The sequence below is a fragment of the Ovis canadensis genome, chromosome 1, assembly GCF_042477335.2.
Source record: "Ovis canadensis isolate MfBH-ARS-UI-01 breed Bighorn chromosome 1, ARS-UI_OviCan_v2, whole genome shotgun sequence".
NCBI classification, from domain to species: Eukaryota; Metazoa; Chordata; class Mammalia; order Artiodactyla; family Bovidae; genus Ovis; species Ovis canadensis.
This window is the reverse complement of record NC_091245.1, coordinates 6,085,222-6,101,281: the sequence shown is the minus strand read 5'-3', so window position 1 is coordinate 6,101,281 and position 16,060 is coordinate 6,085,222. Positions and strand designations below refer to the sequence as shown.

Below are 16,060 nucleotides of genomic sequence, written 5' to 3'. Positions count from 1 at the left end.
CTGAAAAGCGTGTTTCGTCCCTGAAAAGCCCATTTCGTCTCACGGTAGCACCGTGGCTGGAGCATCTGGGCCTTGTGTGTGGCGCGCATGGCTGCCCCCCTCCCCCTCCCCCTCCCCTCCCCGCAACTCGGGAGTCATGGAACGGATGCAGCAGGGGGCTCATGCAGGCCAAGCTGAAAACAAATAGCGGGGGCGCGGGGTTCATTTTATCGGGAGACCAGTGGCTGGTGCCCGATGTCTGTTTTGCTGCCCAGATCTCCCCATCTGTACACAGGTCCAGCAGGAGGTAGGGGTGTCCCCTGCCCACCCACCCAGGCCATCTGCTCAGACCCGACACAGTGGCTCCTACACTTGTCTGTGGCCCCCTCTAGCGCCCCAGGTCACTTGTCACCCCTGCTATCAGCCTTGGATCGCCCTTAAACCTGAGATGCTCGGCCACCCTCTGCCCCGGACCCCTGCCACCCCGCGCCACCTCCTGCAGGCGGGCTTCCTTGACCCCTGCCCTCCCAACCCGTCTCCCGCCCTGCGCCCCACCTACACCCCTGGTCCTTTCTCGGCTCTGTCTCACTTTCAGCCCCCTCCCCGGCTGACCTGACACCCACTCCGTGAGAGCGCAGGCTTCTGTCCCTCTGGTTCGCTGGGGTTTCCCTGTACCCGAACAGGACAGGCACCTGCGGGGGCTCCGCGAGCGTGTGTCCAGCGGCCGAGGGCGCCTGGAGGCGTTGCTGCTGGTGGAGGGGTGTGTTTTGCGGGCGCCTGTGCATAGATGGCCACTGCCCGTAGTGACCGTGCGGTTTTCTTCGGGAACCACATTTATTTAACCCTCACGCTTCCCTCCCCTGGTGGCTCAGATGGTAAAGAATCCACCTGCAATGCGGGAGACCCAGGTTTGGCTCCTGGGTCGGGAAGATCCCCTGGAGGACATGGCAACCCACTCCAGTATTCTTGCCTGGAGAATCCCATGGACAGAGGAGCCTGGGGGGCTACAGTCTGTGGGGTCACAGAGTCAGACGCGACTGAGTGACTAACACTGTTGCATTTCAGCCTTCCCTCCCGGTCTTTGCGGACATGCTTTTATTTCCTGTTCAGGACCAGGGCCCTCTGGGACAGCTGGCCATGTGATGTCTGAGCTGAGTGGGGATGAACTGTGGTCTGATCACTCCAGGTCCTGAGAACAATCCCCTCACTGCTGAGGGACAGGCTTAGAGCTCCATGGGGCCGCGGGTGGCGGGGCGCCTTCAGGCTGCTTGGGGTCACCCTGTCGCCTCTTGTCCATCTGTTGCAGACGCCATCAGCTCCACCAACCCGCGGGTCATCGACGACGCCCGGGCGCGGAAGCTCTCCAGCGACCTGAAGAGGTGCACGTACTATGAGACGTGCGCCACGTACGGGCTGAACGTGGAGCGGGTCTTCCAGGATGGTAAGTACGCGCCGTGCGGGGGGCGGGGGCCTGCGCCCTGCCTGCGGGAGGGGTCCCTCAGCGCCGGGCCACGCTCAGGGGACCACTGAGCATCTGCTCTGAGACAGTCCAGCAGCCAGTTCTGTGTGTCCCGTGGGTGACCTTTATCATGGACCGTTCTTTATGCACAGAACATGCAAGACACACGCACATGCGGCATCATTTCTGCTTCACTGTAGATGCTCAGTCTTCATTTGACCCCTTTAAAAAAAAAAGGTTTAAATGGCAGCAAGTGAAGAATAACTAAAGAGCCTCTTGATGAAAGTGAAAGAGGAGAGTGAAAAAGTTGGCTTAAAGCTCAACATTCAGAAAACGAAGATCATGGCATCCGGTCCCATCACTTCATGGCAAATAGATGGGGAAACAGTGGAAACAATGGCAGACTTCATTTTGGGATGCTCCAAAATCACTGCAGATGGTGACTGCAGCCATGAAATTAAAAGACATTTACTCCTTGGCAGGAAAGTTATGACCAACCTAGACAGCATATTCAAAAGCAGAGACATTGCTTTGCCAACAAAGGTCTGTCTAGTCAAGGCTATGGTTTTTCCTGTGGTCATGTATGAATGTGAGAATTGGACTATAAAGAAAGCTGAGCACCGAAGAATTGATGCTTTTGAAGTGTGGTGTTGGAGAAGACTCTTGAGAGTCCCTTGGACTGCAAGGAGATCCAATCAATCCATCCTAAAGGAGATCAGTCCTGAGTGTTCATTGGAAGGACTGATGTTGAAGCTGAAACTCCAGTACTTTGGCCACCTGATGCAAAGAGCTGACTCATTTGAAGAGACCCTGATGCTGGGAAAGATTGAAGGTGGGAGGAGAAGGGGACGACAGAGGATGTGATGGTTGGATGGCATCACTGACTCAATGGCCATGGGTTTGAGTAGGCTCCGGGAGTTGGTGATGGACAGGGAGGCCTGGTGTGCAGCAGTCCATGGGGTCGCAAGGAATCAGACGTGACTGAGCGACTGAACTGACTGAAAAGTTTCATGTTAGGAAGACAGGAAACAGAACAGAGTCAGGTCTGGCCAAAAGTAACAGCACCTTAGGCCTGGTGGCAGCAGCCAGCGCCAGCGTTTGGAGGTTACTTCTTGTTGACGCCTCAGTCTTGATCTCTCACCTCCAGGACGGCCATGCCTCAGGTGGGAAATTCTCCTGAAGGAGCCGAAGGTTGCCTGAGGGATAAACAGTCATGGACAGGTTCTTGATGGCAGATGAGATGCTGGAGGCGAGCGGGGGAGTGCAGGTGGAGAGGAGCGGGAGTTGGGGGGTGGGGAGGCAGTCAGCAGGGAGGGGGCGATCTCCCCGACTCCCCCAGGTCTGGGCTGGGGGGCCTGGCAGTGGTTAGCATCCCAGGCCTGGGACAAGGATGCTCCTGGCAAAGGGTCCAGTTTCTGATGGGAGGTGTGGGAAGCGAATCCTCGGCCTCTGCCCCTTCTGGGTGAATCTGGGTTAGACCGAGCTTCGCATCCCCAGCTTTGGTACCAAGGCATGTTGGGGGCTAAGCAGGGTGGCTGGGCAATCTCCTCAGAGATTCCCTTACTGCCGGGGTCCCAGAGTCTCGTGGTGCATCGGTCTTGGGGAGACTGCTCGAGCCAGGAAGAGCGGCAGTGCAGGGTTGCTCGCAGCACGGCTCCAAACCAGGCAACGTATGCTCTCCTTTTAAATGTCCAAGCGAGTTTTCAGATGAAATCGCAGGAGTTCCGCGCTTGCTTTCATCATTTCATTAAATTTCAAACCTTGGCATCCATTTTTTAACTTTGCATTTTCTTCCACTTGCCTCATCAATCAGCTGCTTTGTAAGCTTGCCCTCTCTTTCCGCTTGTCTGCCTCACAGGTAATCATCAGCCTCTTCTGTGTCTCAGCACGTTTCTCCTGTTTGGTCCCTGCCTACCCCTTACAGCTCAGGATTCCACTGATGACAGCCCCAGACCCTGGGATCCTGTGTCCCCTTCATCCCTCACCTTACGTTTACGTGGACCGTCCCCACCTGTGCTGGGGAGCAGACCTCCCCCCTCCCGCCCAGAAAATCATGCAGAGCCAGCGTCTGCGGCTCCTTGGACCTTAGTGAGCAGATGCAGAACCGTGCAAGGAAGCACGCAGGCTCCCCGAGTGGTGACCTCCGGCGGGCAAGGTAGCTGTCAGCCATGCAAGAGCAGACACCCCCAAGGGGTTACGTGATGAAAGGTCCCCAGACGGGACCCAGGGTCCAAGCCCGGCCCGCAGCCTGTCTCTAATAACGGGCTTTTTTGCTTACAGGCTGCAGGGGGGCTGGGTTGCCCCGTGGGTGTGACCACAGAAGTGAGTGGTTCCTGTGATATCTGGTGGCCGAGGGAGTCCCGGATACTCGCTCCGTGGCCCTTCACAGGACTCCTGCCCATCCCTGATGGCAGTTCTGCTCAGTCACTCAGTCCTGTCTGACTCTTTGCGACCCCGTGGACTGCAGCACACCGGGTCTTCCTATCCATCATCAACTCCTGGAGCTCAGACTCATGTCCACCTCATGTCCAAACTCATGCTCATTGAGTCAGTGACGCCATCCAACCGTCTCACCCTCTGTCATCCCCTTCTCCTCCCACCTTCAGTCTTTCCCAGCATCAGGGTCTTTTCCAGTAAGTCTGTTCTTCACATCAGGTGGCCAAAGTATTGGAATTTCAGCTTCAGCATCAGTCCTTCCAAAGAACATTCAGGACTTATTTTCTCTAGGATGGACTGGTTGGATCTCCTTGCAGTCCAAGGGACTCTCAAGAGTCTTCTCCAACACCACCGTTCCGACATAGAGGATCTTTTCCATGTGACGGCTTTGCTTGTACATTGATGGAGGTTTGCAAACGTGACCTCTCCATGAATAAATGAATTCAGCTCATACATAATAAGCTGGTTAATACTCAAGGATGACGAGTGATGAAGCTTCCCCGCAGGGCTTCCAGAACATCCCAGGCAGTGGGCAGGTCCCCTGTGTGCTGGGGCATGCCTCTCTCACCCTCACGGTGGACCCCAGGCAAGGGGAGCAGGAGGAGGGATCTTTCCAGAAGTCACTGGGCAGAACCCCACAGTGTCTCCTTGCTGTGACAGCTGCTCAGTGAGTCCACTGTGAAGCAAGTTCAGCCCGAAGTGTGAGCTTGCACAGGCTTGGATTTCCCGTCTGTTTGTTATTACTCTAGCAGTTGCCATTAAGTGTTTGAATTGTACAGAGTCTTCAAAGGAAATAACACCTGCAGCACTGCAACTTCCATCTCTATAGTGATCTTTATCCTTAAAATATTTTTATTTACATGCAAATAAGTTTTTTAAAGTAAAACTGGGGTTTTTGTGTATGTATGTGTGTGTGTGTTTGTTTGTGAAGTTGCTCAGTTGTGTTCGACTCTTTGTGATCCCATGGTCTATAGCTTACCAGGCTCCTCTGCCCATGGAATTTTCCAGGCAAGAGTACTGGAGTGGGTTGCCATTTCCTTCTCTAGGGGATCTTCCCGATCTATGGATCGAGCCCAGGTCTCCCGTCTTGCAGGCAGACACTTTACTGTCTGAGCCACCAGGGAAGGCCCTCTGTTTTATACAATAATTAGATGACATGTATTTTAATTTGTTGATCATCAGCTCTTTCATTGTTAGTTGGTAAAAGTAGGTGTCAGCCAAGTGGGGAGTATTCTCAGTACTTAGAAGTAATTAACAACAGCCATCCATTTTAATCTTCCAAGAGAAAAAACTGGGAAGTTCTGTAGCTAAAGAACTCAAGAAGAGTCATGTAGCTCAACCAAAGGCCCTCGCCTTCACTGAGCCCCAGTCTGGGAGCCCAGAGCCCGGAGCCTTAACCACATTATTAGAACAAAGCACCATGGGCTTACCTGGCGGCTCGGTGGTAAAGAATCTGCCTGCCAGTGCAGGAGACATGGGTTCGATCCCTGGTCCAGGAAGATCTCACATGCTGCGGGCAACTAAGTCCCCACAACTAGAGAAAAGCCCGCACAGCAGCAAAGACCCGCGCAGCTAAAATTAAAAATAAAATTCAAAAGTAAGCATTTGGGTCCCTCAGGCGGGAGGGTGGGGTTGGGGGTGAAGGGCGTGTGTTTAGCTCACAGATTCACTGTCCATTCATGGACTCAAGTTTATCTGGATTTCTTTCTTCTTTTACTTCAGTTCAGTTCAGTTGCTCAGTCGTGTCCGACTCTTTGCAACCCCATGAACTGCAGCACGCCGGGCCTCCCTGTCCATCACCAACTCGGAGTTATCCAAACCCACGTCCAACGAGTCAGTGATGCCATCCAACTATCTCATCCTCTGTCGCCCCCTTCTCCTGCCTTCAGTCTTTCCCAGCATCAGGGTCTTTTCCATTGAATTGGCTCTTCACATCAGGAGGCCAAAGTATTGGACTTTCAGCTTCAGCATCAGTCCTTCCAATGAATGGGCAGGGTTGATTTCCTTTAGGACTGACTGGTTTGATCTCGTTGCTGTCCAAGGGACTCTCAAGAGTCTTTTCCAGCACCACAGTTCAAAAGCATCAATTCTTCTGCACTCAGCCTTCTTTACAGTGCAACTCTCACATCCATCTATGACTATTGGAAAAACCATAGATAAAATAATAAAGTGGCTCCAATGAATAAATACATTTTCTTTTCCAAAGGAATACTTTCAAAGATTTTTCATGTTCAAAAGCAAGCCATGTGTGTCTACACATATAAATATATTTAATATATATTGACAAGGTGAACTTGTGAGTTGCCATCTGATAATACATACTTTTTATCATTTGTAGTGATGACTGATACTTATATCACGGTTTAAGGGCTTATGATGTAAGAAAGATCTTACGAGGCCTGGAAACTGCCTTCTTTGTGGGGTGGCTTCCTGCAGTCAGACCAGACTGCTGGTGCCAGGCCAGTATGTCCTTTTTCTGTCTTCATGGCACCTCTGTGCCCACCAGGGTCATGGACACACCCCCTCCCCAGTCCCATACCCACAGCCCGCTCTGCAGTGAGAGCTGGATATGCCGAATTTCCTGGGCCAGATGGGTGGTTAGTGTCTGTTAGGATGGGGCAAAAAAGGTTCAGCTGCTTGAGTTACACTGTTTCAAGGGGTTTACTAGTTTGCTGGGAAAGATTGAGGGCAGGAGAAGGGGACGACGGAGGATGAGATGGTTGGATGGCATCACTGACTCAATGGACATGAGTTTCGGTGGACTCTGGAAGTTGGTGATGGACAGGGAGGCCTGGCGTGCTGCAGTTCATGGGGTTGCAAAGAGTTGGACATGACTGAGCGACTGAACTGACTGACTAGTTTAAAATTCTCCAAGAACAGGGATGACATGAAAACGGTTACCTGCCTAGGGTGATGCTCAGTGGAGGGTGGCAGGTAGAAAAGGAAGATGGTCATCAGGCTCGTCTAAGTTAGCTGTTTGTGTCTAAGAAGGTGCTCTGACCCTGGTTTGATGGCTTCCCTGCTGTCGTCATTAAGCACGGGTGTCACCGGCTGTCACTGCCTGGCAGCTCTTTACATGATCTAATCCACTAGAAATTAGAATTTGCAGGTTGTCCCTGAAAAGGCCACATCTGATTCATCCTTGATAATTTCTCACCGAATTTCAAAGATGCCTGATATGGAGTAGACTTTTGATTGAACCTATGGGTGGAGGGTGTGTGTATAGTGTATAGTAGGGGTGGGGTATGTAGATTTGGTGGGGGGTCTCTCTGTTGGTGTTGTAGCCCTTGTTTATGTTTGAATGAGAAAGTGTGTACATGATTTATAGTAACTATTTTTATAAAGCATCACATTGTCAGTACCACTTGTATATGTGTTTTCAAATTCAGTCAATTTCTTAAGCAAGAAATTAACAAATTGAAATAATGCATGAATGCCAAAACTAAAGTAGCAGCATCTGGTGCAGTAAACTGAATTCTGAGAGAGAACAAAAACAAAAGAAACACTTTTGAGTTACTCTTCAGGAGAGAAAAAAAATTGAGTTCAAGTTCTTAGTGGTGGGAAGTTTTAAACCCATGTGTTACAGGCAAGCCAAGTGTCTGGCAGGTGATTTGTAACCAGATCTTCCAAACACAGTGAACAGGTGGGGAGTGTGTCAAGGTGGGACCAATACCCGGTCTGCATCCACTAATGTGGGGCTAGGAGGTGATGAACCTTGAATAACCCAAGTGTCTGAAAATATGATTATTAATTTGTCACTGGTATGTAATCAGCTTGTCCCTTATCTGAAGTCTCTTTGTCTGGAAGTAAGAGCTTATCTCACATTATGTTCAGTGGGCCCAGAAGACTGACTTTTAAAGGGGAGTGACCTCTTTGGACTATCGATGGATTTGCTTAAAAAATTGGAATTGACATATATACACGTTGTTTATATGTGTCTGACTCTCTGACCCCGTGGATTGTACCCCGTCCGGCTCCTCTGTCCATGGGATGTCCCAGGCAAGAATATTGGAGTGGGTTGCCATTTCCTCCTCCAGGGGATCTTCCCAACCCAGGCAGGGATCAAACCCGTGTCTCCTGCATTGGCAGGTAGATTCTTAACCCCTGAGCCACCAGGCAAGCCCATATGTCTGCTGCTATGAATAAAATAGATGACTAATGGGAACCTACTGTTTATCTCGGGAAACTCTACTCAACGCTCTGTGGTGACCTAAATAGAAATGAAATCCAAAAAAGAGGGGATGTGTACATAGATGGAGCTGACTCACCTGGCTGGACAGTGGAAACAAACACCACATTGTAAAGCAACTGGAGCCCTATAAATTTTTTAAAAAAAAACATCACTTATCCAAAAATGACAGTTTTTAGGTAGAGGGGAATTTCTAGATTATCAATGTGGCCCCTACTCCACAGCCTGTAGCCACTGGCCGTCGCGATACCCAGTCAGGTGTGAAACTTGACGGCTCTTAAGGTAGTTTCTGATGCATGTAGAAGGGACCGTCATAAGGAGAGGCCTCTCAGTCCTTTAAAACATAACATAGGCGTCACCTTAAAATCTTCATTAGAACTGATGATATTGTAAACAGCAAGAGACAGGACGCCATCTCTCATCTCACGGTGCCGTGGACTGTTGTGTTGACAGAGGCTTTGATCTTTTCTGGCAGTTTGGGTCCCTAAGTCTGGGGCTTTGTCCCGCTGTGCTGCTTTCCGCAGGAGCGGCGAGTGGGCCCCAGTGCTCCTGTGTGCGCAGAAGTGCCTGAATTAACTCCCGCGCTGCCAACTCGAGGTCATTAGGCACACTGTTAGTGGGTGTGCTCTGTTTAGAGCCTCTTGCTCAGAGCCCCTCTTTTGCTCGTAGAATTAATTTTATCAATGCCACCGAAAATGGTTCTTTGACTATGCTGCAGCGTGGCATCAGAGCCGTGTTTTGCCCCAGGATTCCTCCTAATGACTTTAGCCAGCTTGAATTAGCTTGAAGTATCATTAATGCATACAAATGGCTTTTATTTTTGTTCATAATCTGTTCATAATGCCGTGGCATTCTGCTCTTTCTAATGTTTTTGAGATGATTAAACGGTGATGTACTTTTTGACCTATTTAACCCTCCAGCAGAGTCTCTGATCAGAAGGACATGAAGATATGATTTCCCTAGGGGAGTCAGAAGTTGTTACCATCTCTGGCTGATGTTTCCAAGTTCTTTGAAGTCTGTTTTTTATAACATTTGTTCACTTACAGAGCATGGCTTTTAGCCAGGTATTTTTAAATGGAAGTACCGTTGATTTACAATGTTCTGTTCATTTCTGGTGTACAGCAAAGTGATTCAGTTACCTCATAGACATTCTTGTCTGTTCTGGTTTATCGTAGGATATTGAATGTCCTGCCCTGTGCCGCACAGTAGGACCTTGCTGTTTTTTATCCATTCTCTATATAACAGTGACATCGACTAACCCACTCCCGCTCCATCCATCCCCCAGCCCCCTCCGCCTTGGCAACCACAAGTCTGTTTTCTGACATAGCCAGATTCTGAGCGACCTTTGCTCACTGAGGAACCGCTCAGGACCCACCAGGTTAGCAGCACCAAATCGGTTCATTTCGTGAAAGATGAAAGTAGTCCTCAAGGGAGGTTGACTTTAACGCTGTGAGATGCTCTGATACGGGACTTGGTACCTTGTCCCCGTGGACTTGGGTATTTTTTACATGCTCTGTACTGGGTGAGCCTGGCAGACCCTGGCTTCAGAAGTCAGTCGGGGAGCCAGGCTTGGAGCAGATGCTCAGGGTCCCCAGAGACCAAGCTCTGGAGTCCGAGGTTAGTTTGTGTAGTTAGTGTGGAGTGCTGGGAACTTGGTAAAGAGGAGAGCAATGCATTAATACCTTGATCTGTGGTCTTCCCTGAGTCCGGGAAAAGTAAACTGTGAAAAATGGATTGTAAATTTGTCTAGCAGAGACAAAGATGTAAAAACCTTGATGAGTAAGTTTTGAGTTTTATGAGACTTGCCAAAGAAAACAAATAGTTTTTAAAGGATGTGAAATGTGGAAATAAATACCACCGGTCAGATCACCATGCATTGGCTATTATTGTCAAAGCCTGGCGGGATGTGCCATGTGCCATGTGCGTGGATGCCCATGTGTTTGAACAGAGTGTTGGGCTTTGTAATGTTTTGCAGTCCGTTTTTTCACAAAAATACTTTTTCTACAAAATAATTTCTAATTTTTATACTGTATTCCATTGAGTCAGTATAACAACTTTTTTGTCCAATCTATTAGACATTTAATGGTCATGTGCCCCTACCCACCCCAGCCATTTATTTACTGTTTTTAGAATTAATGCTTCAGTGGGTGACTCTCTGGCTAAAGCTTCATCTCCATCCTTCATCATTTCTTTGGGACACACCTCTGGATGTCAGATGACTGGTCAGCCACTTGCAAAGCTTTAAAGCCTCAGCCTTGCAGGGAGTCTGAACCAACTCTGGTTTCCTCCAGCAGATGTCTTTTCTGCCCACTGGCCACCCTGGATATTTTCATTTTAAAAGTGCTTATTGTTTATAGACAGAAAATAACCACAGTTCCTAGTGTTTTTTTTCAGACATTAACTTCCAACAGGTTTGTGCCTTAATACAAAAGATAAGCGCATTTCCTGCAGTCAGCTGACTTTTTAGGAGGTGGCAGCCAGTCTCCCGGGAGGGATAAAAATACTGTTTTTTAAATAATCTTTCCCTTGCTGCTCCTGCAGAGGTCCTTGCCCTCCCGGTGGACCAGGCAGGTTCTCTGAGCACCCAGCCCCTGCAGCGGGCCACCAGCCCAGAACCTGGTCCCCAGCCCCTGGCAGAGCTGTGACCTCGGCGGCCGGATGCCCTCAGAGCCTTCTCACCAGCCTGCCCGTGTCACTGTGGAGACAGGCGTTCTGGGGGCCTTCTGGGGGAAGCAGGGAGCGCCCAGGCCCTTGGGTGTGGGCCCGCCTCTGACTCCCACACCGGGTGCCCGGGGTGCCCGGGGCTGAGTGTCTCTGTCTCGCGTGCACCTCCGTCTGCAGGGAGCCCTGTGGCCTGACCCTGCTCAGTTCCCAGCACAGCCATAGTGCAGGGAGGCTTTTTTTCCTGTGAACTCTGGAATTTCAGGAAACTCCCTGTGTATACCGTTGTCTGTAAACCGAATGAAACAGTCCTGAGCACCGGTGCAGTCGTCTGGATGTCAGGGAATACTCCCATGCCTGCACCAAGGTTTCACCCTTAAACGGAATACCAGGGTGTCTTCTACATTTAAGTTCTTTTCTTGCCTGGCCTGCAGGCTCGTAGTTCACATCGGGAAGGAGCCGAGGCCTTGTCTTTTCACCCCTCGCTTTACAGGCAAGCCAGCAGGACTCATGGGGCCAGTCCAGGCAGGAAGCCCCCTTAGTAGCAAAGCAGAAACTGGAAATGAGGTCTGTATCTGTTGGCAGCACAAGTTTCACCTTTGTCCCGAAAATGTAATTCTTAAAAGCCACTGATTACATTTTTAAACATGGTAGTGAACAAAAGTGCTCCAGCAACTGATCATTCAGTTCAGTTCAGTCACTCAGTCGTGTCCAGCTCTTTGCGACCCCATGGACTGCAGCACGCCAGGCCTCCCTGTCCTTTGCCAACTCCCAGAGCTTACTCAAACTCATGTCCATTGAGTCAGTGATGCCATCCAACCATCTCATCCTCTGTGGTCCCCTTCTCCTCCTGCCTTCAATCTTTCCCAGCATCAGGGTCTTTTCAGATGAGTCAGTTCTTCACATCAGGTGGCCAAAGTATTAGAGTTTCAGCTTCAGCATCAGTCTGTCCAATGAATGTTCAGGACTGATTTCCTTTAGGATTATTTTTTAATGAAAGCCATTTCACCCGTGAGGAACCTTGGCTTAAATGCAGTGCTATAATTATGAATTATAAATCATGAATTATTTCTGATATGCTACCTAACAAAAACACATTCACAGACTGTTTTCTTTACATGATAGGATATGCAGGTAATAGAACTGGATCTGTGACAGGATCTCTGAGATTCAGTGAAAAAAAAAAATAACAGCAAAAGAGCAGTACTCAGTTTTATAATTTAGTGAGCTGCCACTAGGAGGCATCCTAAGCGCTCATAAGGATGACTCTTGCATAATTACAGCTTTTGTGGTCTCTGCAGAATACAGACATCATAAAACTTACACCCTGGTGTAAGAGGCGATTTAGACCCTGTAAGAAGATCCAGTCCATAAAGTATGTGAAGCTACTGCGCCAGCAGTGCACGGAGGCAGAAGTGAAAGAAGTTTCATCCGCTCATTGCAATGGGGAGGAGAATAAAATTTTCAAAGAGGAGATGATGTAGTCTGTGGTTAAAGGGACCCAAATCCCTTTTTTTCCTAATTTTGTCTCGCGTCTAACTTTACAGAAGAAGCAAAGAAAGTTTGTGCAAAAGATACACTTATTTTTATATATGGATTTATTATAATAAATGACACAGTAAATTAGTATAATAAATGGACTTACTTGTTCCATCATTCTCATTTGATAGAAGCCACCAAGAGTTCTGTTGACCCAGGCGCCCCACTTTAGAGTCTGCACCCTAGATCGGAAGGCAGGTGGTGCCCAGGCCGCTCACCAGCACCCAGGCAGGGCAGGTGTCTGTGTAGGACTGGGCTCTTCACTCAGCCTGGCAGTTAGAGATGAGACAGATGACAGTCAGGCTGACCTTCCCGGGCAGGAGGGAGGGAGGTGGTCAGTTCGGGGCATCCTAGGTCGTCTTTGCTGTACAGGCAAGCAGCATCACTGAGGGGTCTGCAGGCACCTGCGGTGTTGGGGACCCTTCTGGAGAACAGGCAGTCTCTGCCTCCTCTGTGGGTCGGCAGTGGGCTGGGGGATGCGGACAGGAGAGTCTCTGATGGAAAATGACCCACTTGCCTCGGGCCAGTCTGTGGGTTTCTTGAGATGGTGCTGCTTACTTTCTGCTTCATTTTGTTCTGTTGGTTCATCTCCCCGCTCAGGTTGATAACTTCTCCCTCTCACTTTCCACTTACGTACGTTTTGCTTGCACCCTTTAATTTTCTCCCACTGCATAATTCCCACTAGACATGGTCGCATCTCAGCTCAGAAGATTTTCAGTTTGTTTGGGAAATGGGATTAGTTACACATTGGGTGCCTCCAGTGAGAAGTGTATCAAGCCACAGGCTTTTCCGAACGGGTGTTCTTTTATCGGGCTACTTACAAATGGAGTGATCAGAATTGACAAAAGAGAATAGAATTTGGAGAGTCCCACGGTTTTCAGTCCTCGGGAGAGTTGGAACAGGGCAGAATATTTTGAGCAAGAAGAGGAGTTGGGTAGAAGTGGGTACATTCACCCGAATGAGACGTGAGATGCCCCCTGGAGGACAGCTTTCACAGACAGGCTTTCAGAACCAGAGGCTGTTTACCAGCCCCTGCCCGTGAGAGACCAGTTAGGGTGTGTGGAGATGGGTTGAGGCCCAAGTTTGCAGGTATTTCCGTTGAGTTCAGTACACTCTTCCTGCATGAAACCACTCGCAAAGGCACCGAGGCCGGTCCACAGGCCTGGCAGAAGGTGAGCTCGGCTCCATAGTGAGGCTGGCAACGCACACATCCTTGAGGGTCAGTGGGCATGAACAGCGTCCCGGGACCCCTCGTATTCTGAGCGAGGGCTCCAGGGGGCTGGACCCCAGCTCAGCCAGAGCAGTCATGCCCCTTTCCGTGTCGGTGTTGCCTGATGAAGCTTTTCCGAAAGAAGGAAAGTCCGCTGCTAAAGGACACGTGGAAGAACAGTGATCTCACAAACATATCTCTGGGGATGAGATATCCTCAGCGAATATCCTGGTGAATCAGGTAATTCAGAATAAACAGGGGTGAAAATGCCCGTAAGATAGATTGGAAACTGTGAGCAGGGGCCCTTCTCCAGGAGACCTTGCTTTTCCCCAGGGTGTCTCCCTCCTGGGGAGCCCTTTGTCCCCACATGGTTCCCAGAGAAACGCAGTTAGACGTGCAGGTCACACTGCTGCGTGCCACAGGCTACATGAGTGAGTCCTGCACTGTGGGGGTGGGTGGGGGTCATAGCCATCGGCTGCTAAACTGTTACCCTTCCTGTGGAGTTCTGCTTTTCAGAGGGGCTTCCTTGGTGGCTCGGCTGGTGAAGAATCCACCTGCAGTGCAGGAGACCCCAGTTTGATCCCTGGGTCAGGAAGATCCCCTGGAGAAGGACATGGCAATCCACTCCAGTATCCTTGCCTGGAGAATCCCATGGACAGAGGAGCCTGGCGGGCTACAGTCCATGGGGTCACAAAGAGTCGGACCCGACTGAGCAACTTTCACTTTCTTCTTTACAGAGTCCCAGTTCACATCTATTTCCGTGTATTTGCATATTTCACGTGTCATCTATTTACATATATTGAAATGTTCATGTTGTTCCTGACTAGGATAACCCTTGTTTGTGAAAATACAGAGAAGTGTGAAGGAAGCCAGTTAAAATCACCTGTGATCCCACCACCTCGTGATAAGCATTGTAGGTCCATCTAGTCAAACTAGTCACTTAATACTTCAGAAGCAAAGTTGGCCCTTTATTCTGTACCCTTGTTAATCACCTGCTTTAGAAAGACCTGGGAACAGTTTCTACATGGCTCACTTTCCTCAGTGTCTTCATGACTTCACAGCACTCCTCTCTCCGCCAGCATCTGCCAGCCTGGATTCACCAACCCCAGAGACAGGAGGTGGTCTCCAGACCCCCCTTTGTTGAGATCTCTGCCCACAGCATCTCCAGTTCTGCCCGTTTGTTTAGACCAGGAAGGTCAGCTGTGACCTCCCTGGGCCTGCCTGGGAGTGGTGTGTGTGCAGGATGAAGTCCAGGAGGCCTGCCTGTGTGCATGCGACATCCTGCACCTGTCAGCAGCCCCCTTCCTGCATCTCTGATCACCAGGGAGCTGCGGTTAGACTGGCCTGCCAGTTGGTAGACTGGGAGAAGCAAGTCTAACTGCTTGGTGCATGGATTCCTCTTGAGAAATAAAGGAATTGATACCACTAGACACAGACAAAAATCACAAAGGGCCATCTAGGTTCCTTTTATGGATCCCCTTTTCTTTTCCGGCAGATTAGCAAAAGCAAGCTGTACTTTATAAAGATCCATTCCTAAATCTCATGTATCCATTTTTCCATATACAAAGCCTTCTTAAAAAAAAAAGCCTAAATTGAGAGACAAGTCTTAAAACGGTCATTTTTTTAATGAATGAAAAGTCATTCAGAATTTTATTCAAACTAATCAGAAAAGCTGCTGGATGCGGAGTTGGGGGAAGGCAGTATGCTTTTGGTGGGCTCCCCCCATCAGTGCTACGAAAATTGGTCTTGAAATGACAGATTGCAGAGCCACGGCCTGAGATGGTGTGGCAGGTGAGATGAACATTCCCCCCAACCCCCAAGGTATTCACGTCGGAGTCCCTGGCCTGTCAGTTCAGTCTCTGAGTCATGTCTGACTGACTGTGATGCCATGGACTGCAGCACGCCAGGCCTCCCTGTCCATCACCAACTCCCAGGACTTACTCAAACTCATGTCCATTGAGTCGGTGATGCCATCCAACCATCTCATCCTCTCTCGTCCCCTTCTCTTCCCACCTTAAGTCTTTCCCAGGATCAGGGTCTTTTCCAATGAGCTGGTTCTTCGCATCAGGTGGCCAAAGTATCAGAGTTTCAGCTTCAACGTCAGTCCTTCCAATGAATATTCAGGGCTGATCTCCTTTAGGATGGACTGGTTGGATCTCCTTGCAGTCCAAGGGACTCTCAAGAGTCTTCTCCAACACCACAGTTCAAAACCATCAATTCTTTGGCAATGTGGATCTACCTTAAGAGGCAGGAAGGGGTTTGCAGGGTGGTTAAGCATCTTCAGAGCGGGGATCGTGGACCATCCCCGCTGGGCCCTGAAAGGAGCTGCTTTTATCCTCTTAAGGAGACAGCAGCGTGGATCCGAGCGCACGCGCAGTGGAGGACCACAGGCGGGTGGGGCGGAGGGATCCCAAGGCCGCCGTGATGGAACCACAAGCCAGCAAACATCGGGGAAGTAAGAAACGGATTCTCCCTGGAGCCTCTGGCGAGCCCAGCCCTGCAGCTCCCCTACTTCAGCCCTAGATGTTAGGTTCTCAGCATCCAGAGCTGGGAAAGAATAAAGACTTCTGCTGATTGCAAGCCGCCA

At 49.8% G+C, this 16,060-nt stretch overlaps 1 protein-coding gene across 6 annotated transcripts in view; it reads left to right on the top strand.

The window, feature by feature from the left end:
• Positions 1-16,060, top strand: part of AGAP1 (ArfGAP with GTPase domain, ankyrin repeat and PH domain 1) — a 573,926-nt gene that overhangs the window by 230,224 nt on the left and 327,642 nt on the right. For all 6 annotated transcript variants that reach the window (XM_069584757.1, XM_069584767.1, XM_069584775.1 and 3 more), the window contains exon 6: positions 1,286-1,420. In XM_069584757.1, the coding sequence (XP_069440858.1) occupies positions 1,286-1,420 (135 nt within the window). The remainder of the gene's footprint in view (positions 1-1,285; positions 1,421-16,060) is intronic.